We start from the raw sequence: 26,579 nt of genomic DNA, 5'->3' as shown, positions 1-26,579 counted from the left end.
TTTTTCTTTCAATTCAGTATTTGCTAAGTACCTGCAAAGTACCTGGCACAGGGCTAGGAGAAGGGGGATTCAGAGATAAATCTGACGCATTTCCTTCCTTCAAGGAGCTCATAAGTAAGCCATTCATGTATTACATTACCTGTTGAAATATCCTGAAATAATTTTTTTAATGATGTACTTTTACCCTTTCAGCCAGTAAAGAAGAAGAAAATCAAGCGTGAAATAAAGATTTTGGAGAATTTGCGAGGCGGTCCCAACATCATCACACTGGCAGACATTGTAAAAGACCCTGTGGTGAGTATAATAGGCGCTAGTAAGGCCCACCAGGGCTGAGGTGGTGTTTGACCCTGAGCACAACTGGCCTCTGTTTGTTCCTCCCTCTACCATTAAGTCCTGCTTTAAAAGTGCTTTATCAGTTATACCACTTAACTAGCTTGGGTCTTTCTTTCAAAGAGACCTCCACCCACAGACTATTTCTTATTCTTCTAGGCTAAGAGACTGATAGCACTGGAAACTGAAATGTGTTAATCCATTTTGCAAACTCAGGTCCGATGCCGATGGGCGATGGGCGCATTGTTGGGCTGCCTAGAGCCTGGTGAGACTTCAGCTCCATGTCTTCTGTTTGAAATCCATCCCCAATATGACCTAAGTGTGGTGATGATCAGAGTGGGGAGGGCTTATAGCAATAGAGGGTTTCCTACTACTGAGGCAAGGACTGCCAAATTCACCACGTAGTGTCCGCAAACATTGTGCCCACTAAAGCTGCCAGGGCTATTACTAATGTGTGTTTTCTTTTTCTTTCCCCTAGTCACGAACTCCTGCCTTGGTTTTTGAACACGTAAACAACACAGACTTCAAGGTATAATGTATAACCAACCATTTCAAGCTGTTGGGTTTTTAGACCACATAGAGAGTCTTTCAGGGATGTTACTGTTAGAAGAGCTTCCTTCTAACTTACTTAAAAAGAGCTTTTCATCCTTACAGTGCTAATTTTTTTTTCCTTTCCTCCCTCCCTCCCTCCCTCCCTCCCTCCCTCCCTCCCTTCCTTCCTCATTTCCTTTCGGCTGCATCAGGTCTTAGTTGTGGCATGCGGGATCTTCGTTGAGGCACATGGGCTTCTCTCTAGTTGGTGGCGTGCGGGTTTTCTCTCTAGTTGTGGCGCACGGGTTCCAGGGTGCGTGGGCTCTCTCGTTGAGGCACGTGAGCTCAGTAGTTGCAGCATGCGGGCTTAGTTGCCCTGAGGCATATGGGATCTTAGTTCCCCGACCAGGGATCGAACCCATGTCCCCTGCATTGGAAGGCGGATTCTTTACCACTGGACCGCCAGGGAAGTCCCCTTACGGTGCTAAATTTAAATATAGACATACTCTTGTACAAACAGTGCTCACTTTCCATATCTTGGTATTTTGCCTTTTTATTTGTTTAGTGCTCTTTCTAATGACCAGTACTTTTATTTCTCACCATTTGACAGTTTACCATTCGTTTGACAGTTTCCAGTGATGTCATACTTAATGAAAGCAACAGCTCATGTTTAGTCAGGATCCGGCCTTAGGGCATGTCTCTTTAAAATGACAAAGTTCAAGAAGAAATGTATTGTGTATATATAAAAACAAGGACTGCTTGCTTATACCTTAGGATTCCTCAGAAGCTTTGGGTTCTAGATCTTAAAAAGAGATGGGTGGGGAAGGGTAGTGTAAATTCTGGTGAAGCGCAAACCTCTGCAACAGATATCTCTGACTTTTGGCCAATTTCAACAATTCTCAACTCCAGCACAACAGAAGAATGTAGGCACTCTCTTGGGTTTTAACTTGTAAAGGTATTTGACTTGCCTTTGCACCAAGCCAGTATCATTAGGTATATGGGACTTCCCTGGTGGTGTGGTGGTTAAGAATCCGCCTGCCAATGCAGGGGACACGGGTTTGAGCCCTGGTCCAGGAAGATCCCACATGCCACGGAGCAATTAAGCCCGTACGCCACAACTACTGAGCTTGTGCTCTAGAGCCAGCAAGCCACAACTACTGAGCCCGTGTGCCACAACTGCTGAAGCCCACGTGCTTAGAGCCTGTGCTCTGCAACGAGAGAAGCCACTGCAGTGAGAAGCCCATGCACTGCAGCGAAGAGTAGCCCCCGCTTGCTGCAGCTAGAGAAAGCCCGCGACAGCAACGAAGACCCAATGCAGCCAAAAATAAATACATAAATTTAAAAAAAGAAATGTTAGGTATCAATAAATGAGTGAATTCTTTTGCTGAGTGGAGGAAAAAAGGAAGAAGAATTGTTTTAGAATCAGAATGATAACTTCAAGGAAAATGTTGTCAGAGGACACCACTGACCATTTAATGATATGTACTTTTTTTTTTTTTTAAAGTCTGAAACTCTTTAGAAACTGGAAAAGATACATGATATGTTCAGAGTTTACTTTCATGACATGTTCAGAGTTTACTTTCAAATTGGGACAGTTCTGTTAAATTGGCTCAGCACATTTGGCAGCAATCCATCTGCATACCCACTGGTGATCTGCAGTGCCTGTAACTGTAGGCCAAAGGTGAATTAATTTCCTACTAAGGAGGCTATGTATTTGCCCACATGTGTTTTATGAGAAGATCTGGAGGTAAATGAAAAACTACAAATGTATATCAGTGCATGTTGCATATGTAAATTGGTATGTTCCCAAAAGTAGATTATAGCTTCAGCAATATGAACTTAAGTAATTCTTCACTTTTATATATAGAGTTAAAGACCCAAAGTATCTCTTTAGTGTTAATGTTGGAGAAGTAGAGACTGGTGAACAGACAGATCTTAGAACAGTGGTAAATGAGCCCAGTCTTGATTTGAATTACTACAAATGAGGATGAGAAATTTCCTTCCTTTCAGTACTATTTCATGGCTCAAATGTTCCATTTGTCTTTAACAGCAATTGTACCAGACGTTAACAGACTATGATATTCGATTTTACATGTATGAGATTCTGAAGGTAAGAGAACCTTGAATACTAAATATCTTTAGATCTCCCCTTTGTTAAATAATCCAAATGACTGTAGAAAAGCCAGTGGGATAACTTTGTAAAATATGGGGTTTGGGGGTCTGTTTATATAAATTTTTAATAAATTAGTAGCATCAGAATTCTTATGCTGATGTAAAGGTTATGGAATAAAGGTCTAGTAAGAATATAATTTATAATGCTTTAGAAGGGGTATTTAGAAGAGAGGTGGGACTCCTTAACAAATATTTGTAATCTCTATCTTGCTCTTACGAAAGTTACAGTTAAATTGTCAAAACTTGTAAAAAAAAAATAACTCCTGGTGTACTGGCTTCTGGTGTACTTTATTTCACTTAAAATTGAACAAGTAAAACAGTAAACTTTAACTCAGCCCTCAAAGGGCCATTATCCTAAAGATTATGTAAATCTGTGCTTAGAGATTGGTGATTTAGAATGAACTTTGATTCCTGAAGTGGGATCACCAAATATGTTGCTTCCGGTAGTCAGAAGATCAGCTTTATAGATAAGATTGCTAAGAGTTGGCTAGTGTCTTACTAAATGAGGATTGACATAAAGCCTGCATTTGAACCTTAGAAGTACCCTGAAGAGGCTATGCCAGCAGAAATACTTGATCTTTCCATTGGCTCATGCATTCTTGTGGCAAGCAGGACTTCCGAAAGTTAAGGATATGCTTGCCTAACCCTGGGAACCATAGGAACCCAAGTTGCCCTTCAGAAAGGACAAGAACTTGGCCAATGACATCAGCTTACTTGAAGGCCTGGATTAGCAAGCCCCAGAGGTTATGCCACTCACTAGTTTGAGATTGGACATGGTTTTCAAATTGGGTTTGATGTCATAAACCAGGAGTTGGCAAACTCCTTTACAAGGACAAATGGTAAAATTTTTGGCTTTGTGGGCCATAGGGTCTTTCTCACACTACTCACCTCTGATGTTGTAGCATGAAAGCAGCCATAGGCAACATGCAAACAAATAGATGTGGCTGTGTTCCAATTAAGCATTCACAAAAACAAGCAGCAGGCCATATTTGGCCCATGGGCCGTGGTTTGCCGACCTCTATTGCAGACTCTTAGCTGCTAAAGAATTACTGTTCTTTGAATACGAGGTTTGTAGTACAGATCAGTTTTCTTCTTTTGAGGGGCTCGTGTTTGTGAAAATAATCCAGGCTTTGGGTAAGGGGGAGAAATTGGAAGTCATGTAATTGGTGTACGCTTTGAGTCTTTTTAACAAAAAGGATGTTGAAACAACTGTGCAAGAACAGGATTTGAAGTTTAGAGGCCATGCATGGGTTTGCACAAGTCTCTAAAAAAATACCTGCGGAAGTGATTGTCCTTACTTTGACTCTCAGGAGTGTTGTGAGACTAGAAGGAAAACTGGAGGAAAAGGTAAGGGACTTTAACTAAAAAATCGCTCTTATACAAGCTAACGCTTTCCTTTCTTACCTGTTCCTCCCACAGGCCCTGGATTATTGTCACAGCATGGGGATTATGCACAGAGATGTAAAGCCCCATAATGTCATGATTGATCATGAGCACAGAAAGGTAAAGTGATAGATGGACAAGTCTTATTTATCAACATGATAGAGTTAACAACCCATCTTCAAGATTTTATTCCTAGCATCTGTCATAGTCCGTGGTACCTGTTAGGCACTTAATAAATATTTGATGAATGAATGAATGAACAAATCAGTGTGGAATCTACAGTATGACATTAATGAACTTATCTATGAAACAGACTCACAGACACAGAGAACAAACTGTGGATGCCAAGGGGGAGGGAGCTGGGGGAAGGATGGACTGGGAGTTTCTAGAATAGATAAACAACAGGGTCCTACTCTATAGCACAGGGAACTATATTCAATATCCTGTGATAAACCCTAATGGAAAAGAATGTATATATATGTATGACTGAATCACTTTTCTTTACAGCAGAAATTAACACAACATTGTCAATCAACTAGAATAAAAATTTTTTTTAAAAAATCACAATGATTAAAACATTATTCATTCATTCATATTCCTATCAAAAAGAAAACAGATTAGTATAGTGGGTAAAACATTAGTTTTGGCAGGGAACCTGGTTTCTAGTCTTATTTATTGAAAAACTACTCTCTTGGGAAATGCCTTTCTCCTCATCTGCCTCTTTTTTTTTTTAACCTATACAGTGGGTATACAAGTAATATTTGTCTTGCATGCCACTAGGTTATTGTGAGAATTAAGTGTGTACAGTTGTGAAATGGATGAAATATTCAGAAAATGCTGCTGCTTATTAGCAAGTATCATGAGGCCTCTGAGCTCTACAAGTACTTTTAATGAAAGCTGCAGTGTTACATTTCTATTTTTTAAGGTGACCCAAGCCCACCTTTTATGCAGTGATGACTCTCTGTTGTAGGCTTTGGGGATATAGGTGATTTGTTTATTCAGTTAGTATTCTTTTAAGCACACACTATGTAATAGGTATTGTTCTGGAGGCTGGGGATATATGTGTGAGACAAAAATAGATAAAAAAATTCTTGTCCATAGGAGCTCACATCTGGGGGAGACTGGTAGGATAGAAAGTTAAAAGTGATGTGGAAGAAAAAATAAAACAGGAATAGGGAGTGGCAGAGGGTGTTGCAGTTTTAAACAAGGTGGTAAGGAGAAGGTTTCATGAGGAAGGTGACGTTTTGGAGAACACTTGAAGGGAGTCAACCATGCAGTCTCGGGAAGAGCATAGAGCAGATGCAAACCCCTGAGACAAGAATGTGCCTGGCGTGTTGGAGCAGCACAAGGATAGAGCTGGGATAGAATGAACACGGGGAAGAGGGGAAGGAAAGGAGATCAGAGAGATAAATAGAACCAGATCATGCAAAACCTGGAAGATCACTGTCAGGCCTTTTCTCCGAACACACAGGTGTTTTGCAGGATTTGAGCAGAGGTTTGGTAAGTTCTCACTTGCGTATTTAAAAGTTCACTACGCATGTATTAGAACAGCTAAAACAAAAAATAGTGACAGTTCCAAATACGGACAAGGATGCAGGGTAACTCAATCTTTCATACATTGCTGATGGGAATGTCAAGTGGCATACTCATTTTGGAAAATGTCAAACTATTGTTTTATAGTTTGTCAGTTTCTTTAAAAGCTATAAACAATCCAGCAGTGACATTTATCCCAGAGAAACAAAGACTTAGGTCCACACAAAAACCTTCAGTGCGTAAATGATTCATCAAACACTGGTGTATCTATACCATGTAGTATTGTTACTGATTAGTAAGAACTATTGATAATGAAACAGCTTGGATGGGTCTCATGCTGAGTGAAAAAAAGCAGTCTCAAAAAGTTAAACTGATGGTTCCATTTCTATAATACTCTCAAAATGATAGAGTTAGAAAACAGAGAGGTTACCAGGGGTTAGAAAGTGAGAGGAAGGTATAGCGCAAAGGACATTTGTGGTGATGTCCTTTATCTTGTGGTGTAAGCTATATGAAGCTGCACATGTGATAAAATTGTGTAGTACTATATACACACTTATGCATGTAAAACTGCTGTAAAAGAAAGGTCTCTGAATTGTCAGTTTCCTGGTTTTGATATTGTGCTATAGTTACGTAAGATATTACCATCAGGGGAACTGGTGAAGGGTACACAGAACATCTCCAAATTCCTATGAATTTATAATCATAAAGGATCATTCTGGTTCCTGTGTGGAGAATTGAGGGTAAAAGTGAAAGGTAGACCAGTTAAGAAAAGCAGCTATTGCAGTAAATCAGAGATTGGTGATGGCATGGACCGGAGCAATGGCAGTGGATGTGATGATATGGTCAGAATACGGTAGAGCCAACAGGATTTGTTGACAGATTAGACTTGGGGTGGAAGGGAGACAAGAGTCCAGAGTGAAAAGTTTTTGACCTGAATGACAGGATAAATGGAAGGTAACAGAGGAGGAGGAATCTGTGGGAGAAACAGGTTTCGTGGGGAATTATCAGAGGTTTAGTTTTGAGATGTCTGTTAGGTGATCACAGAGAGATGGCTGGTGATATGTGTGGGCTAGAGAGTATAGGTGGGAAAAGCAGAGATACTGTGTGTGAAGCCACAAGACCAGAAATAATCATCTGGGAATACTTATTGATAAGACAGAAAGCTCAGGGACAGCTCTGGAGCACTGATATTAAGAGGTTGAAGAGAAAGATGATAAAAAAGTTATATTTTCTTCCGTACCTTTTGTTATATTTCCCTTTGTTTACTAAAAGAAGACACTGAACCTAATTAACAGTGAACTTTTGGAGACAGTGCTGGAGCAGTCAGGCATTACTCAGACCCTACTACTTACACTTCAAATCATGGTCATGGTTTGCACACGAAGGGCAAATAAGGTTCCTTTTTTTTTTTTTTAATTGGGGTATAGTTGCTAAGGTTGCCTCTTGTCGTTGCTACTACTGTTTCCACTTTCAGGGTACATTTTGGTAAGAGCTGTTTTGTGTGGCTTTTCTCTTACCGCATTCACTCAGTAAATATTTTTAGGTTTTCTCCTGTGTACTGGGCATTACATTGAATTCTAAAAATTAGCAAAGGTGAATAAAACAGTCCCTACCCTCAAGGATCTTACAGTCCATTTTTTTTTTTTAAACGTTTCCTTCTTTACTCAGTTTCTTTTTTTTTTTAATAAATTTATTTTATTTATTTATTTTTGTCTGCATTGGGTCTTTGTTGTTACGCGCGGGCTTCCTCTAGTTGTGGCAAGCGGGGGCTACTCTTCATTGTGGTGTGTGGGCTTCACATTGTGGTGACCTCTCGTTGCAGAGCACGGGCTCTAGGCACATGGGTTTCAGTAGTTGTGGCATGCGGGCTCAGTAGTTGTGGCTCACGGGCTCAGTAGTTGTGGCTCGAGGGCTCTAGAGTGCAGGCTCAGTAGTTGTGGCGCACGGGCTTAGTTGCTTCGTGGCATGTGGGATCTTCCCAGGCCAGGGATCGAACCCATATCCCCTGCATTGGCAGGCAGATTCTTAACCACTGCGCCACCAGGGAAGTCCCCAGTCCATATTTTTTAAAAAGGTAGCAAACAAATATTCAGTAAAGAGCTGTAGGTTCTATTAAAGAAATTTATCTGAGGTTGGTTGGGCAGGGGGGCATATCAAAGACAATAGTTGCTTCTATTTGCATAAGTAGAAAAAAGACTTCATTAAAGGAGCTAACTTAAATAACTCGAAAGATGAGGTGTTCACCACAGTAGGAGTCTAGATTGAATAGTGGAGACATTCTAGTCAGATGAGCAGTTTAAGAAATTTGCAAGCAGCCACATAGCACAGGGAGATCAGCTCGGTGCTTTGTGACCACCTAGAGGGGTGGGATAGGGAGGGTGGGAGGGAGGAAGACGCAAGAGGGAAGAGATATGGGGACATATGTATATGTATAACTGATTCACTTTGTTATAAAGCAGAAACTAACACACCATTGTAAAGCAATTATACTCCAATAAAGATGTTAAAAAAAATCACTAAAAAAAAAAAAAAGAAATTTGCAGAAGCACAAAATGAGATTGTATTTTTCAGGAACTGTAAGTCTCACTAGAGCAAAGGAATTAGATCCTGGAGAGAACCCTGTATGTCAAGCTAAGAAGTTTTATTTTCATCCTAAATGCAATAGGTGGTCACTGAAGGTGTTTCAATAGAGAGTGACATGGCTGTTATTTTTTAAAAGATTACTCTAGGGAATTCCCTGGTGGTCCAGTGGTTAGGACTCTGCGCTCTCGCTGCCGAGGGCCCGGGTTTAATCCCTGGTCAGGGAACTTAAATCCCACAAGCTGCACAGCGCAGCCAAAAAAAAAGTACTCTAATGGCAGTGTGAGGGGTAACTTAAAAGATAAAGTCACTCATTATTATTATCTTTTTCTTTCAGCTACGGCTAATAGACTGGGGTTTGGCTGAGTTTTACCATCCTGGCCAAGAATATAACGTCCGAGTTGCTTCCCGATATTTCAAAGGTCCTGAGCTACTTGTAGACTATCAGGTGAGAAGAGGAGGGCAGATAAAATTTTGGTCCTGTGTTTATTTTGCACATAATTTGCAAAAAATGTCATTTTGCACTTTTGAGTAGGCCATTTATGCACATCCATGGCTATCCCTTTTATATGAATGTAAAATATGAATCACTTCAATTCATCTGCCACAACTTATGTTTGTATTGTCATAATGTCAGTAGAATATGAATAGATCTGCATTTGATCCTAACTGAAGAGAAAGACACTTTTTCTAATCAGAAATTACACAGCTAGTTTGAGAATTGTAAGCTAGATTTAACCAACCTTAAAAGTAAACTGAAAAAAAATGTTCTCTTCTTAAATTATATCTAGATATAAAGACTCTCCCTCTACCAAAAAAGAAAAGAAAGCACTCTTCTCATGGAAACAAAATCCTTGGGAATACCTTTCCTGCCCCAGTCCTCCCAGGTGTTATTATCAGATACCTTAAAAAGTTCAGACTCTGTCCTAGAAATTCCTTTTCTGGGGTCTTGAGGATATAACCCTGAGTTCAAAAAACATTTTATACATAAAAATATTCTTTACAACATTATTTATAATGGTGAAAAACAGAACACTATCCTGTTGTAGGGGAAGTTAAAGATTAAATTCTGAAGCATTCATGCAATAAAAAAATGATACACATTAAAAGGTTTCCATAGGCTGACAATTGGGGTGTTCTTATGTAAGTGAAGAAAGTAATTCAAAATAGTATGTACAGATTTAAAATGAGAGGGTGGGGGAGCAAGGGTGGGAATGCATAGAAGAAAAACATGTTTTTGGTATTTGGACTTCAAGTCAGTGGAGTGGTTTGTTTTTAATAAGCTTTTCTAAAAAAATTTGAAGTGACAGGATTCATTCTTGTCATTTCATGTGTGATGACGACATTTTCTTTAATGCAGATGTATGATTATAGTTTGGATATGTGGAGCTTGGGTTGTATGCTGGCAAGTATGATCTTCCGGAAGGAGCCATTTTTCCATGGACATGACAATTATGATCAGGTGATATATGTTGTTCCTATTAGGAAATTTACTGGTCTTACCTAGTGACGGCCAGATCTGCTTACCCATTAGAAACTGCAGTGGATCTTGCTAAAATACAGATGCCTGGCCCCCCCACCTGAGAGCTATTAAATTAATAAGTTAGAATCTGAGAGTGGGACCCTAGAATAATTTTCAGTTAATGGCTTGTCAGCCAACCTGACATTGATCCTCAGATTAGTGTCTTGGGAACTATTGGTTTAGCTTTTTGAAGTTAGAGTTTTTCCTTTGCATTGCTTGTTTAATTGTGAGATATACTTGTATATACATGTTTTAGGAAATATTTTACAATTCAAAGAATAATAGTTTAAAATATAGGATATTACCTTAGAATCTCCTAATGTGAACTTTCATTAGGGTTAGGAATGTTTTCTCCAACATGTTGGTTTATATGTGGTATTTCTGTGATCCTTTTGTCTCGTCATACGGATTGAGTTGATGTATGTCAGTAGAAATATAGATGGTACTTTTTATACTAGCTGCACTTCCCCTTGTAGATCAAGGGGCCATTTCATTCAAGGGAACCTGGAATGATTCTAGGGCCTTGTGGAAGGTACTGTTGCCTTGTTTGAGCACAATGACTTTTTTTTTTTAATTAAACTTTATTTTGAGATAATGTAAATTCATGTGAAGTTGTAATGATTAATACAGAGAAATATGGTGTGCCTTTTATCCAGTTTCCCCCAATATAACTTTTTGCGAAACTATGTACAGTATCACAACCAGGATGTTGATATCAATACAACCAAGATACAGAAGATCTCTGTCACCTCAAGGATCCTTCATTTGCCCTTTTATAGTCGCACCAACTTCCCCTCCCCCTCTCTCATGCTTCTCTGTTGTAATCTCCATTTCTACAATTTTATCATTTCAAGAATGTTATATACATATGATGACCATTTTTCATGAGTCGAAGAATACCATGTGAATTCAGTTAAAATCAGCAACTCTTTATCAGGTGCCATGCAGAATTGAGGAATATAGACAAAAAGAAAGAATAGCCCCTCGTCTCAAAAGTTCTTCTTAGTCTATCTAGTAAGGGAACCAAACATATAAGAAAGTAAGTTACAGTAGTAAATGTCAGAGTAGAAGTGTAGACAAGATACAAAAGACAGTTGTAATGGGAATGAGTGGTCTGAGTATATGGGGTTGGGGGGGAGCTTCCCAAAGGAAGTGACATCTTCAGCTGGGTTGTAAGGGGGGAAAAATAAGACATCACCAGAAGGAAGGAAGCAGGTTATAAAGTGGTTTGCTTTTTCTGTTTGATACATTCACATCAGTAATAATTTAAGGAACGTTATGTGGAAATCCATTCATGTTGTGCAAAAAAATTTGAAGTAAATTGGGTGTAACATTCATACCTGTAGCCATGATGATCCCGTTCTGTTAATTCAGTCCTGGTTAATTGTTGATTTAATCGTGTAATATGCTTTTGGTGTGGGTTTTGTCTTCTTCAATCCTAGTTGGTGAGGATAGCCAAGGTTCTGGGGACAGAAGATTTATATGACTATATTGACAAATACAACATTGAATTAGATCCACGTTTTAACGATATCTTAGGCAGGTAAGTCACAAAATAAAATCTGTGCATCTGTGCCTTAAGCAGTTTGGGTGTAAACTGGTATTTTGGATCCCCAGAATAGTTATGTTCTCTTTGCCAAGACTGCTGAGGTATCTCTGGTCCACTGCTACAGAATGCTGCATAGGCAGGCCTGTGATAAAAGCATTGGATTGAATGGCCATTTCCCCAGATTCACTTACAGGATTCTGAGTGTGGAGGTTGTAGTCAGAAGATTCCTGACTATGTAGAGTCTAGTAGAAGGGTTACAGTTGAGTCAGAAATCAAAATCTCCTGATTCAGCTTGCTTTTCTAAATGACAGAATTGTCTCTAAGAGAAAAAAATAGTCATAGAATAAGTACATGCTTCAAGACTGATGTGCAGACAACAGACTCTAAAAATAGTGACTAGACACAATACTAACTCATTCACCACTTAACAGGAAGAGGTGGACTTTCTTGATACAAAGGCTTTTGCTGGCCAAGTGGCAGAGATGCCAGGAAAGGGGGTGTGGGGGATGGGGAGGGAAGCCTCCTTAGCCCAGCCACCTGACCCTCCTAGCTGTGCAGGAGCATTCAGTCCTGTAAAGTAACCTGAATTATGTTTCAAAAAATTGTGGGGACCCAGATTTCTCTTTTCTGCAACACTGCTATTTCCAGTCTCTCCAATTAGCTTTGTTGTCTCTGCAGCGGCAGAGCAGTGTAAGACTAGTCTCTTGAGTTTTTATTTCTCTTGTGGTTGGCTGGAATCCTAGCCACTAAGGAAAATGTAGGAGTGAAATGTTGGGCTTCTCTGCCTCTTGGTCCATTTCTCATTCCCCCTTTTGGCTCTGCAGACATTCCCGTAAGCGATGGGAACGCTTTGTCCACAGTGAAAACCAGCACCTTGTCAGCCCTGAGGCCTTGGATTTCCTGGACAAGCTGCTGCGGTACGACCACCAGTCACGGCTCACCGCGAGAGAGGCCATGGAGCACCCGTATTTCTGTGAGTCCAGCTGTTCAGTCCACAGAGCCGGTGCAGGCCTGCCCAGTAGATTGTACCAGGCAGGGGAGAATATATGCTGTGAAGAAAGCTCTGGGCCCAGAGCCCTACAGAACAGAATTGGAATTCCAACCTCCTGTACTTAGCTTGCTGCAAAGTTACTTCACCCACAGTGAGCCTTGGTTTCTTCAGTGGGGACCATGATTGTTGAGAGGATTCTTACCTAACAGAGTACCTGACTCATGACCACTCCTAAATAAACTGCTTTTCTTACTGTGTGGGTGACACTTCTCAGTGGCTAGTCTGGAGTGGTTGGATTAGAACATACAGCCCTATATCTGTCCTGTCTCTTGTTAATCATTTGTTGGAGAGAGCCAAAAAGCCTTGAAAACCTTATTGTATGAACACCTTGACCTAGGTTTGTGAGTATAGCTAACTGCTGTCGTGAGTGAAAATGCACTTAGCTGCACCCCATCCTCACTGTGTTGGGTTGTTCCTTGGGGAGTGGTGGGATGGTATTTTAGTGAATCAATTACACTCTTGCTCAGTCTCCTGTACCTGAAGCAGACTGAAAGGCTGATGGAGATGTAGAGTGAAGTCTGTGGTCATAGCACTAATTTGCACAAGCCTGTAGTTTTGGCCTATTTGGCACCAAGCTGTGAACTGCAGTAAAACCAATTCACTCTGATAATATATTTCTGTCTGGGTAAGGGTAGATTGTATTATGTCATTAAACTCTAACAGGATTGGTTTTGTTTTAAATTAGCTCTACTATGGATAATTACCTCCTTTCCTACTATTTAGTTTAGTAGTTGGCCTTTACCACAGTTTGACAGGAAAGATAGTTCTATTTTGTATTACTTGTTCAATTCATAGTGAAGGCAGTTGACACCTTAATTCTATTACTAAGGGAATAATATGGAATATAAATAAAATGTAAAGAATGAGGATGACTGCTTTAAGGCCCCAGACCATTAGTTTAATCCTTCAAGCATAACAGAATCTAACCTTTTTGTCTCTTTTCTAGACACTGTTGTGAAGGACCAGGCTCGAATGGGCTCATCTAGCATGCCAGGGGGCAGTACGCCTGTCAGCAGCGCCAGTATGATGTCAGGTCAGTTCATTGGTAAATTTATTTTTTTAAAAAAAAGATAGAAGTCAGTTATCATTCTTAATTTTGCTCCCTCTTTGTGACCTGATTTCTGTGGCCTTCCCTCTTCTCTATAATGATTACCTTATTGACATACTGACCTGTATGGCTCTCCCCACCAGGTTTCAGAATGCTTTTGAAACCTGGTATACCTTAATGGCCCTGCCTTGAGTAAGAGTATCAACAGTCTCTTCTAGGCCAGAATCACAGAAATTATTTGGGACTTGAAAGTCTCAACAAGCCATGAAGAGTAAAGAGATCTTTTCATCTCACAGGTTAGAGTGACAATAGGTGATGCTGTCCTCAGAAACAAGATTAAGAAAATGAGGGAGAGTAGAGATGGGGTTTGTACATGGGTATATATGCGTATAAGAATGGTTCTCGGGCTTCCCTGGTGGTGCAGTGGCTAAGAATCTGCCTGCCAATGCAGAGGACATGGGTTCGAGCCCTGGTCCAGGAAGATCCCACATGCTGCAGAGCAACTAAGCCCGTGTGCCACAACTACTGAGCCTGCAGTCTAGAGCCCGCGAACCACAACTACTGAAGCCTGTGCGCCTAGAGCCCGTGCTCCGCAACAAGAGAAGCCACTGCAATGAGAAGCCTGCGCACCGTAACGAAGAGTAGCCCCCGCTTGCTGCAACTAGAGAAAAGCCTGCGTGCAGCAACAAAGACCCAACACAGCCAAAAATAAAATAAATAAAATTAATTAATTAAAAAAAGAATGGTTCTCTGAGTTTTTCCAGAGCAACTACAGTGTGCCTAGTAAATTATAATGGTTTATATGAAATTATCTTTAATGTTGTTGAGTCATTATGATTTAGAGTGAGGTTTTACCCAGAAGAAACCACAATTACCCAAAAGAAACCATAGGCCTGTCCCCTAAGAATTATATATGTAGGCAGCATCCACATGGATATACTCGTGATCATGAGGGCACTTACTCAGACACCCTCAAAGAATTGCTGTTGTCTGAATTCTTTTTTTAAAGAACTAGTTGCCTTCTAGAGTTTATCCTCTGGATATCATGCCAACGTGCAAAATGATATATGTCCACGGTTACTCATTCTAGCCTTATCTGTAATCAAAGAACATTAAAAACAGCTCCGTGTAGAGTAGGGAACTGATAAAATGAATTACAGGGCATCCATTCAGTGGAATGCTATATGGCTAGAAAAAAGAATGAGTGTTTCGTGTTCTTGTCTAGTTTCAACTCCAAAGTAGTAATGTTAAATGAAGAAAGCAAGATGCAGGACCATGTCCAAGACCAGGAATGGGCAAGAATATATAATCACATTCTTATATGTGATTCTTATATGCATATTTTTATAAAATTATATTTAAGTATATGCATAAAATATTTCTGGAAGGATACACCCCAAAAGTGGTGCCGTAAGTTGGCCAAGTGACAGGGCAAGGCAGAATTCTCACTGTATACTCTTTTCAGCTATTTTTGAGTCATGTAACTATATTAGCTATTCAGAAAATATATAACATTTTGAAAATGTGAAGAACTAGCTGATTGAGGGCAGTCTAACAGGCAGTCTGATCATGGGTGGAAGAAACTAAATGGAAGTAAATCCTAAAACACTATTTTAGTTTACAGATGAGAAATGATCCTTTCTGCACTGAAAATGCTGGCTAACTAGGGAATGTGGTCATGAGCATGAGCTTTGACTCCAGCCTTCTACTGCTCAGTTCATAGTGACTAGCCACATGTGGCTATTTAAAGTAACTGAAATCAAATAAAATTTTAAAATCAGTTGCTTAGCTACACTAGCCACATTGCAAGTGCTCACTAGTCACATATGGCTAGTGGCCATCACGTTAGTACAGATTACAGAGCATAAAGTTTGGTTGGACATGCTGCCCTAGACAGGCTTGGGTTGGAATCCAAGCATAGATGCCACTTGCTAGCCATGCACCTTGGACAAACTGCTTAAACTCTCCAAACTTAGATTTCTTTACCTGTCTACTAAATTTATTGGAGCTTGTCATTTTAATTTGTGAAGATTTAATTTAAAATTAGATTTACTTTGTAAAAATCTAAGGAGAGGCCTTTAATAAAATGAGAATTTGTGTCACTTTTGCGATAGGTGCTCTGAAAAACTGGTGACTAAGATTTCCATGGTTAGTGTCTCTAGCTCACTGTCAGCTGTTGTCTTTCAGGGATTTCTTCAGTGCCAACCCCTTCACCCCTTGGACCTCTGGCAGGCTCACCAGTGATTGCTGCTGCCAACCCCCTCGGGATGCCTGTTCCAGCTGCCGCTGGCGCTCAGCAGTAATGGCCCCTTCTGTCTCCTGATGCCTGAGCAGAGGTTGGGGAGTCCACTTACTCCCTTGATGCAGCTTGCGCCTGGCGGGGAGGGGTGAAATACTTCAGAAGCACCGTGTCTGAACCGTTGCTTGTGGATTTATAGTAGTTCAGTCATAAAAAAAAAAAATTATAATAGGCTGATATTCTTTTTTTTCTTTTTTTTTTCTCTTTTTTTTTAACTCGAACTTTTCATAACTCAGGGGATTCCCTGAAAAATTATCTGCAGGTGGAATATTTCACGGACAAATTTTTTTCTCCCCTTCCAAATTCAGTTCCTCATCACTAAAGAACAAAGATAAACCAGCCTCAATTCTGGCTGCTGCGTTTGGGTGGAGATTTCTTCCCATGCCCACCATTGCTCCCCTACCATCCCACACTTTGAGGGGTTTGTATTTCATGCTCTCCTCCAGAGATTACAAAAATGTAGCTTCTTGAAGGGAGGTGGGAAGGAAGGAGGAAGGAAGGACCCAACCTACAAGAGCAGTGTACTGCTAGTCACTTATATCACTTTACTCCAAAAGTGCTTCAGTGGGGTTATACTGGTGAATCTAGTGGAAATATGTCTTAGTTACAGTGAGATGCTGAAAATCTACCCAAAGTGCAGACAGGTCCTGAAAACGTCTGTTCAGTATGAATCATGTCTTATTGACCTAACCTAAATCCAGCTCGCTTATAATTTAGTTTCAGTTCAGTTTAAAACTTTAATACCGTCCCTCCCAGGCTCCTTACCTTGGTCCTCTTCCCCTTTCATCTCCCAACATGCTCTATAGCTGGTAGGAGGGGGAAGGCAAAATCTATTTCAGTTTTCTTTGACTTGGCCCTTTTGAATTCAGTTAGTTACTGGGTATAATTACTGCTTTTTACAAAAGAAAAAAACATTGTCTATGTTGGTTTCATGCTAGTAACTCTTGAAGAGCTAATGAGAGATGTGGCCACTGCATTTTATTTTAAGCTTTCTACCTTCTTTTCCTCCTACCTTCCCCTTCCCTCACATGCCATCCGTTGAGAAGACCTGCCCCTCAGTCTTGTAAATGTACCTGAGAGGTAGGAGCAGAGCCACTATCTCCAGTGAAACTGAAATGGTAGACCTGTAATTGTGGGAAAACTAAACTCTCTTGTTACAGCCCTGCCACCCCTTGCTGTGTGTATATATATAATACTTTGTCCTTCATATGTGAAAGATCCAGTGTTGGAATTCTTTGGTGTAAATAAACGTTTGGTTTTATTTATCAAGGTTAGATTTAAGTTCCCTGTGTAAAGGTCTCGCTGGGTGGGTGGCTCACGTTCACATCTGAGGGGCCTGCAGCCCTGTACCGTGGAGGCTTCCCAAGGCCCCCATTTTTATACAATCCTCGTTCAACCCATGGTACTGGGCAGGCAGAGAGGCCTTAAAAAAGCTCCACAAGCCAAAGCATCTCTGGGGATTAAGGATCCTTTGCCATAAATTCATTTTGTGTCTCAGCAGTGCAGGGATTGGGGATGGGAAAAGTCACCAGTTTTTGTGTGTTTGTGTGTAAAGTGGATTTTCCACTGTAATCCAGCCACCTAAGTTTATCAGGTGCTTCACTGAGGAAGCCTAGTTTTTTAAGCACAATAGCAAAACCATCAGCTCTGTATTTTCTCCTGTTGCTTCATTACCGTAGCTGCTTGTGGGGACTAGGAAAAATTCTTCCAACATATTTTAAGGCCTGAAGTCTTAGTTCCCCATTCTCCTACCTTTATAGATTCACAAGTCTTTCTCACCTGGGCGTCATAGATAAACATAATTGTTTGAGGAGTTGAATTTAATGAACTTATCTAACTTTGTAACCCATCTTAGCTCTAGTAACTTTATCAAAGGTGGTGGCTTTAGTGAATATAATGGTAAACTTTAGAGGAAGCTAAAGCCTCCTTTTATAATGCTTCTCAACCATAGGGAAAACATTCTGACTATGTGGCAGGGTGATCTTCTTCTTTGTGGCCACTTACAGTGGATATTTATTGTTCTCGACCCTTTTATGCCCTAGAATGCTGTGGGGGTTACCATGTTGAATTTGTGCAGAACCTCAAAGCACCAGATGTGCCAGAGATGCAGTTTGAGATTACGTTTGCACTGGATTGTGATTTGAACAGGACACTTATGACTGATGAATTATTTCTTTTGAGGTGGGGAGGAGGGTTGTAAATCAAGACTTCACATCCCACCCTTGTAGCTCAGAGAACCTAGGTGTAGCTGAGGCTGATGTGGGGAGCTGCAAACAGCTGGACCTTCTAACATGCATCAGACCTTGCAAGAAACGTAAGGTGAATGCAGAGGACTCTGAGAGCCTTTTAAAAGAAATAGAAGTATTTAAAATGCTACTTAAGGAGTCACTGCAGAAGCATGAAAAAAAAAAAACAAAGACCCAATTGGGTGGGTGGGTGGGGGGCAAGGGTTTACAGAGTAACAACTTCTGTGTTGTTGTAAATTACCTCATCTGTATACCTTGTATTGGGACACTTCATTTCTCAGCACTACCTGTGTCTGCATTGATCAGATGGCAGGAAATGGAAAGCCAATCTAAGACAGTTGTGTTGGCAATTACTCTGAAAGGTTCTTTAAGTATTTTTTTAACTTTGTTTGGAGTGCTCCCTCCCCCCTTTTAAGTTTGAAGTCATAAGTTCCCCCTCCCCACCTTGATGATTTATTGGTTGTAATTGTATTGTATTTGGTATAACTAAAACATAACTGTGCTGGGAAGAAGTTGTGCCATGAAGGTCTTTAATTTTTTTTAAATAAAAACATTTAAACAAATGAAATGTCCCTGCAGCCTGAGCAATATGCTTCTCCAACCGACACCGTGTGTGTGATAGATGGCTTAGTTCTCAAGTGCTTTGAATTTAATACTGGGCTGATGGAGATGTGAAATGGGATGAATTAGGGTTGGTTGAGGAGCACTGAAGTGTAGGAGTTTTTGACATTGAGATACAGTGAAGAGAACATGATGTTGTTGCTAAACAGGACTGGTTTCATTCCTGCCCTCGTCACATACTTGGCTACTTGGCAAGTTACTTCTGGATCTGTTTCATCATCTATAAAATGGAGCCACTGCTTCTTTGGGATTAAATGAGAGTAAATGTCAAGTGTCTGGCACCTGTTATGCCCTTGTTCAACCTAATACCCCTGGCCCCTGGTATGGGGGATTAGTCCTTGGCCCTGACTTTGCAAGTAATTCACAGTATGATCTCTCCTCTGGCTCTCTTGGGACCAGTGTGTGTTCAGTCAGGGGAGACTGGATGAGATGTCTTCTGAGTTCCTTTTCAGCTCTGACACCGATTTTAGAAAGTTTGAGTTGGTGCGTAAATACAGAGGTCCATGGAGACAGTTGGTTTGTTAGCAGAAAAGACCAGTGCTCAGTGAATGGCAGTAAGCCCTGTGGAAGGTCAGCCTTGGAGAGACCTCCAGTGCAGGAGGCAACGTGCAGTCTTGGTGCCTGGAATGAAGGTATGCTGGTGAGCAAATGGGAACATATTTGGCAGCTTTAATAGAAACTACCAAAAGGGCTGGTAAAAGAGGTGAAACAGAGTTTACATGCTTATTAATGTCAAATGAGTGAATTCTACAACAGTATATACTTGAATTTTCATTTATTCTTTCTCATTTAACCACAGTTGAAAAGTTGAAATCAGGAAATGCTGTTATCCCAAATTCCTAGTTCCCTTTAAATGTTCAGTGCATCCACATGTTAATAATATTGGGAGTTGAGAAGTGCGGTTTAGATAAAAGGAACCATTGTGTAATATCTTATATGTGAAATGCCTAACTTACATGAACATTAATTTCTCACATTTACTCTTATTTTATCCATGAGACAGATAGGAAGATTAAATTGTTAGAGTGGGCCTGTTACAGACAGAGGAATATATTTTGTAAAATTCGATCTTCAGGGTATGGCTAATTACTGTAGTCCTAACGTAGTAGAGAAAATTGTGGATTGCTTGACAGACTTTGAAATTTTTATTTCCTCTCAGTCTTTAAATTTCATCTTGTTTCACCTGTTGTCAAGTGTGGTTACAATTAGAACTGACCTTTTGAGTATCTCTTGAAAAAATCTAGTTTTGTCACCACTCCCACCAGCAGATTTCTCTCCTGAGATTAGAATTGGGTTTGAGTAGTTGTTTAATCTTAACAGTCCTTGCCTGTACTTCCCTGCTGGTCATTTCCTCCTCCCTTGTGCTGATTGATGCTCCATCCTATGTAAAAGTCACCTCTCTCTGCTTCCCCCACTGCTGTCACTACCCCTGCGCCCTTTTTCCTTGTAACACCTGACCTTATGTTATTTTTGTCTCTCTCCCCACCTGCATGTAAAGTCCCTGATGACCTTGTATGTCCTACTAATCTGTGCATCCTCATAAAAACCTTTTTTTTTTTTAGGTGTGTTAATATCCTTCAGAATTGAAGAGGATCAAATGGAGTAGCACAAGGAAAATGCTTAGCACCATTGCAGGCTCATAATAGATGCTCAATAAATAGTAATTCCATCCTCCACTCCCAGTTCCACCTTCCCCCTCCTCCACACACAATAAGTTAATGGGAGTATTGTTGAATAAAGAATATCTCAAGATAAGAAGAGCCGTGTTCATAGATGTGCAGCTATAATTATAAGCCACAGGCCAGACTGGATTAACATGACAAAATGTCTATTTAATGTTTACTTATTTATTTGAATTATTTAATAATTTAATGAGCCCTTGGTGAAATCTTGAGTGGCTGAAGGCTGAGCAATGATCCTGACCAATTTAGTAGAATTAGGTGCTACAATATCCCTGCTTTCCACCATTGGTATATAACAATGTGAAATTCAGGCTGTTCTCCAAGTAGAACAGATACATAGAGGGTGTCACAAGGTAGTCTGGTTCTGGAGTCAATGTGGACAAGTGCTTTCTAGGTTTCATAACTCTACTATGATTCTGTGCTAAATTTAACCACTTCAGAGAAGCAACCTAGTAGAACTATAAATGCCCTGGTTCTGATAAGAGTTATGTCTGGCTGTGTAGTTTTGGCTCAGTAATTTAACCTCTCCAAATCTTCACAACTGACTTAAATTATTATTGTAAAACATTTTAGATCTACCAGGTTGTAAAGAGGCTGTAACACACCCATGAACCCACTGCCCAAGTTAAGTCTATATTACCAATACAGATGAAGCCCCATTTGCCCCTCTTCTCTTCCTCCCTGCCCCAGAGGTTCTAATATCTTCTTCATATGTAAAATTGGGGTGTTAATACCTATTTTACAAGGTGGTTATAAGATCAGATGATAAATGTTTGGAAAGTGCCTGGCACACAGTAGAGTTGGGCTAAATATTCACTGCCACTCTGAATTGTAAAGTTGTGCAGGTTACGTGCAGAAAAAGATGCCACGTCTATAGGAATGCCATAGACTTGTGCATTTATTTCTACAGTTTTACAGTAGATGGCAGTAAAATATCTGGTTCTAGAAGAAAAAAATCCATGCATTAAATATGACAGGTTTTCAACAGATGCAGGTTGTTTCTAATTTCCATGAAGGCCAGCATTGCCCTCTCACTCTTCTCCTCTAAGATTCTATCACTCTTGTCTCCTCTGAATTTTTAATTTCTCTACTGAAAGCCAAATATTTTTGCACTATAGCAAATTACAGTCTGGATTTGCCTCCCTGTGGTCATAATCACCAGAGATTCTTAGTGGTCTCAATGTAAGAAGCTCTTCCCCAGGCACCTCCAGATGGGAGTTTATAGGATGGACAGTCCCTTTCTTAGAGAAGTTCCTGAGGGGATTGCGTATTTCTGAGTCAGCTTTACTCGTGCATCACCTGCTTTGACAGAATTTTCTTGGCTCCTCTAATGATGAAAAGGAAAAGCAGCAGCAGCTGGCAATTAGTTTCCTGATTTCACCCTGTGAGTCAGAGTCTCGGCTATAGCTAAACATTTGTAGACTTATCTAGAAAGGGAGGACTTTGCTTCTGTGTGTTGAACCGTTCTGGGAACTCCACGGTGAACTTCCTATGAAGAAACCTAAATACCCACAGCTCTCCACACCTCATTCTGTTCCCTGCTCACCCACTCAGCTCTGTCCCCTCAGCCCAGAATCAGAGTTTCTTATGGACTCATCTTCTTGACTGGTCTTTCCAGAATTCATTTGTTTATAAAATATGCCCCTCAACAAACATGTGTTGATGTCTGTGAGCCTGGTCCTGTGCTAAACACTGGAGATTGGGAGAGATGAGACGCAAGACCATGAGGAAATGTGTTATTGTCAAGCAGAAAGGCAGGAAACAAATTGTTCCCCAGGAAAAAATCATATTGCTAGTCAGCATGGTGGATTGAGCTAACTCAGATAGGTACCCACCTCCTGCTCCAAATATGTGAGGATGCTGACTGATGTAATTTACTTTCAAATAAATAGCCAATTTCAAAGAAAAAAGTGGAAATTCCCAGGTGGCAGAAAGGAAGACAGCATTCATCCTGAAGGTAAGTGGGTATTGAAGTCACAGTGGGCCCCCGACACCAGGCTTGGATACAGATGGGCCTCAGAGCATAGGGGCTAAGGTTTGAATGCCCCCAGGGAGATAGGAGACAGCCTCAGTGCCTTTGAAGGTAAAAACAAAGAATCCCCTGGCACTTGAAAGAAAAGGCTGCTTCCGGGTAAAAAGATGAGAGGAAAACAAAATACTAGCTGTAGTTGCTTCCGGGAAGTCAGTTTGTGATGTTGTACAAAAACTCTTTAGGAAGAAAGAAGTCCTGAACTTTTGGGGGAGGAAGAATGGTCAGGAAAGCCTTCCCAGAGGAGGGACTGCTGGAGCTGGCTTGAGAGAGGTCCAGCCTTAGCAAGTTCGAGCTGCCAGGGCCCACACTTGCCATCAGAACCCAGGTTTCTAACCAATCATTATAGATAAACTTTCTTTCTCTTGCTTTTTGCTCTCTGGTCCTTTCAACAAAAAAACATTTATCCTCACACAGATCTCTAGGTCAGCTATAGTTCAACTGATCTAAACTGGGTTCAGCCAAGCAGCTCTGCTTCAGGTTGAGGATTGACTGGGCTGGACTGGGCTCATGTGTTGATTGGTTTCAGGTTTGCTCCATGTAGTTCCTTCTGGGTCCCATGCTGAAGTTGCGGCAGCTACCCAGGGCACGTTCTGGTGGATTGCTGGGGCACAAGAGGCCAAAGGACAGACACCAAGCCAGAGAGAGATCCAAGAAGCTCTAAGAACACCAAGCAAATTTATACACAACTAGGCATATCATATTCAAAATGCTAAAACAGAAGACAAAAATCGTAAAGGCAGCTCAGAGAAAAAAATGACACATTGCATACAGAGGAAGCTAAGAATTATCAGAGACCATGCAAGCTAGAAGACAATGGAGTGACTTTAGTGCTGAAAGAAAAACAAAACAGTCAATTTAGAATCCTATACCCACTGAAAATATCTTTCAAAATGAAGAAGAAATAAAGCTTTTTCTCAAAAACTGAGGGAATATATTGCCAGAAGAAATATTAAAGGAATATTAAATATTAGAGGAAGTTCTTCAGACAGAATATGATGCCAGACAGAAACTTGGATCTACACAGTGTAATTAAGAGTACTGGAAATGGAATAAATGAAAGTAAATTTTTTAAAAAAATTTAATTGCCTTAAAAAAATAATTGAAGTCTAAAGTAGGAGGTCATCAAACTTTCTGTAAAGGAGCAGATAAATAGTTTAGGTTTTGCAGGTTATATGATCTCTCTTGCAAGCAATCTACTGTTGTGGCATGAAAGCAGTCTTAGACAATAGGTAAATGAGCATGGTTGTGTTTCAGTAAAACTACTTATGGACTCAGATTTGGATTTCATATAACTTTTGTGTGCCGCAAATTATTCTACTTTGATTTTTTGGCCAATAATTTAAAATTGTATAAGCCATTCTTAGCTCATGGGCCATACAAAAGCAGTCAGTGAGCTGGTTTTGGCATGCATGTGGGTGGGTCATCCTTTGCTGGCCCCAGGTCTAAAGCAAAAATACTAGCAATGAATTGTGTATAGCATACGTTAAAATTTTTTAATGTGAATAAATGAATTGTGATATACCCATATGATGAAATACTAAACAATAAAAAGTAATAAACTTGATACGTGCAACATGGGTCAATCTTAAAATAATTATGCTGAGTGAATACCAGACAAAAAAGACTACATACATTCCATCCATATAATATTCTAGAAAATGCAAACTAACTAGTGACAGAATGTAGTTAAGCGGTTGTCTGCAAGTGTGAGATGAGGCAGGGTTCTGGGTAGAAGGGGAAGAGAAGGAAGGATTTCAGAAGCGAAGCAAAGCATGTGACAACAGCATGGAGAACAGAAGGGAGGAAATGGGAATCTACAGTTGTAAGGTCTTTATACTACCCATGAAAGCAGGATATTTGAAGGCAAATTGGTTAATTTAAAATGTGTATTGTAAACCCTAGGGCAATCACAAATTAATCTCCACCTCTTGCCCACTCTCAGTCCCAGGGTTTGGGGACTTTTCTTGGAAATGCTGAGACAAAGATGATTCAGCTATATTTCACAGGGTCAGATGTAGAAAGTATGTGAGAGCTGGGGCTGCCAGAGTCATATTATGAACCCAGGGCCTGTGGGAGAATGCAGTCAACATGAAGAAATGGGCAGCTGAGAGATAGAGGGGATGCAGAAGGGCAAGAACTTTTCAGTTATGTGAGCCAGTAAATCTTTTTGCCTGTGCTTTTTTTTGGGGGTGGGGGGGTAAAATTTTCCGTCGCTTGCTGTTTAACAAAATACCACAAATTGATTAAAGGCCTACAGGAGAATATCTGCTGTTTTGAATTTCTCCAGGTAAGGCCTGCACCTTCTTTTAAAGCAGCGGTCCCCAACCTTTTTGGCACCAGGGACCGGTTTCATGGAAGACAATTTTTCCATGGACCAGTGGGGAAGGATGGTTTTGGGATGATTCAAGCACATTAAGTTTATTGTGCGCTTTATATATTACAGTGTAATAATAGAAATAATGAAATAATTATACAACTCACCATACTGCTGACAGGAGGCAGAGCTTAGGCGGTAATGTGAGCGATGGGGAGCAGCTGTAAATACAGATGAAGTTTTGCTCGCTCACCCACTGCTCACCTCCTTTTGTGCGGCCCGCTTCCTAACAGGCCATGAACCGGTACCGGTCCATGGCCCAAGGGTTGGGGACCCCTGTTTCAAAGGACTTGATCGATTAGGCCCACCCAGGCCAATCTTTCTTTTGACTACAGGGTCAACTGATTTGAGACCTTCATTACCTCTGCAGAATCCTTTCATCTTTGCCATATAACATCACTGGAATCATGAGACTGAGATCCCGTGATAGTCACAAGACCTGCCCACACTCAAGAGGAGGGAATTAATTAGGCATGTATACCATGGGGTGGGAATCTTGGGGACCATCTTAGAATCCTGCCTGCCAGAGTGACCTAACAGATGTCCCTGTGCCCTGTACTCAATCATGAATAATCTCTTGGTTTCTGGGATTTTCCATGTTCTCCCAGATTTCTAGGTTGCCCTCTGTCTGACCTCTTTTCACTTGGCTTTGCAATTGCCTGGTTACTTGTCTCTTCCCCTTTAGAAGTTGAGCAACTCAACATTTGTCACTCTAGGCCCACCTTATAGCCTAGCACTGGTTTGGGCCATAAACATTTGTATGGATAAGCAGAGGTGATTCTTATTGGAGATAAGGATTAATCTAGATGACATCAAAGACCACATTCAATGCTAAAAAATTATTTAATTCACCCTGCTGACTCCATCCAGTCCAAACTCTTTGAATATGGTTTAAGAGGTTCTGTCTAACTTGTCCCTACACACTTCTCTGCCCTCACTAGTGTCAAAGTTCACTTTGTCTTTCATGCTGTGCTGTAAGAACACTAAACCACTTGTAGTTTCTAGACTATGATTTGCTTTCTGTTAGCTTCAAGATGGTGCCTGTGCTATTTTCTCAGACTACATCTGAGATTTTCTACATCTACTGACCTACATCAATTGACTACAAATGTTCAAAGGAACTTAACTGACTAAGTTTATTAATGGTACTGTTACCAACCCAAACTTGGGTCTGCTTGCCCGTGCACAGTAAAGCCAATCTACTGACACCAAGTTGTGGTGAAAGAAAGTGCAGCATTTATTGCAGGGCACCAAGCAAGGAATCCAGGCAGCTGGTGCTTAAAAGACAAATTCCCTGATGGGTTTCAGGGAAAGGTTTTTAAAGACAGGGTGAGGGAGGGGGGTTGTGCAGTGCTTGATCAGCTTGTGGACATTCTTCTGATTGGTTGGTGGTGAGATGATCGGGAGTCAACATCATCAACCTTTTAGTTCCAACTGGTCTATGGACAGCATACAGTTAACTTCTTCCACCTGGGGGGGGTTTCAGTAGCTGCAAAACAACTCAAAGGATATGGCTCAGAATATTATCTACAGCCCCTGAGGAGGAACTAAAGGGCCTTTGTTCAATGACTAAACTATTATTTTGTCTCGTTTGACTGTTTTCCTTTCTTTCTCTGTTTTTCTCAT

The 26,579-nt window shown here is 40.6% G+C and overlaps 1 protein-coding gene across 3 annotated transcripts in view; it reads left to right on the top strand.

The window, feature by feature from the left end:
* Positions 1–17,267, top strand: part of CSNK2A1 (casein kinase 2 alpha 1) — a 52,573-nt gene extending 35,306 nt beyond the window's left edge. For 2 of the 3 annotated variants that reach the window (XM_082432222.1, XM_082432223.1), the window contains 10 exons: positions 193–294; positions 809–859; positions 2,912–2,971; positions 4,453–4,536; positions 8,867–8,977; positions 9,890–9,991; positions 11,494–11,594; positions 12,425–12,573; positions 13,598–13,684; positions 15,887–17,267. In XM_082432222.1, the coding sequence (XP_082288348.1) occupies positions 193–294; positions 809–859; positions 2,912–2,971; positions 4,453–4,536; positions 8,867–8,977; positions 9,890–9,991; positions 11,494–11,594; positions 12,425–12,573; positions 13,598–13,684; positions 15,887–16,002 (963 nt within the window). In that variant the 3' untranslated portion in view covers positions 16,003–17,267. Of the gene's footprint in view, positions 1–192; positions 295–808; positions 860–2,911; positions 2,972–4,452; positions 4,537–8,866; positions 8,978–9,889; positions 9,992–11,493; positions 11,595–12,424; positions 12,574–13,597; positions 13,685–14,150; positions 15,853–15,886 lie in introns of those variants that run through there. The other variant, XM_082432224.1, reaches the window with a different exon arrangement.
* Positions 17,268–26,579: the final 9,312 nt, after the last annotated feature.

Source organism: Balaenoptera physalus (assembly GCF_965194825.1).
Source record: "Balaenoptera physalus genome assembly, chromosome: 16".
Classification (NCBI taxonomy): domain Eukaryota; kingdom Metazoa; phylum Chordata; class Mammalia; order Artiodactyla; family Balaenopteridae; genus Balaenoptera; species Balaenoptera physalus.
Note: the sequence above shows the minus strand (reverse complement) of the source record. Positions and strands in the feature narration are given on the sequence as shown.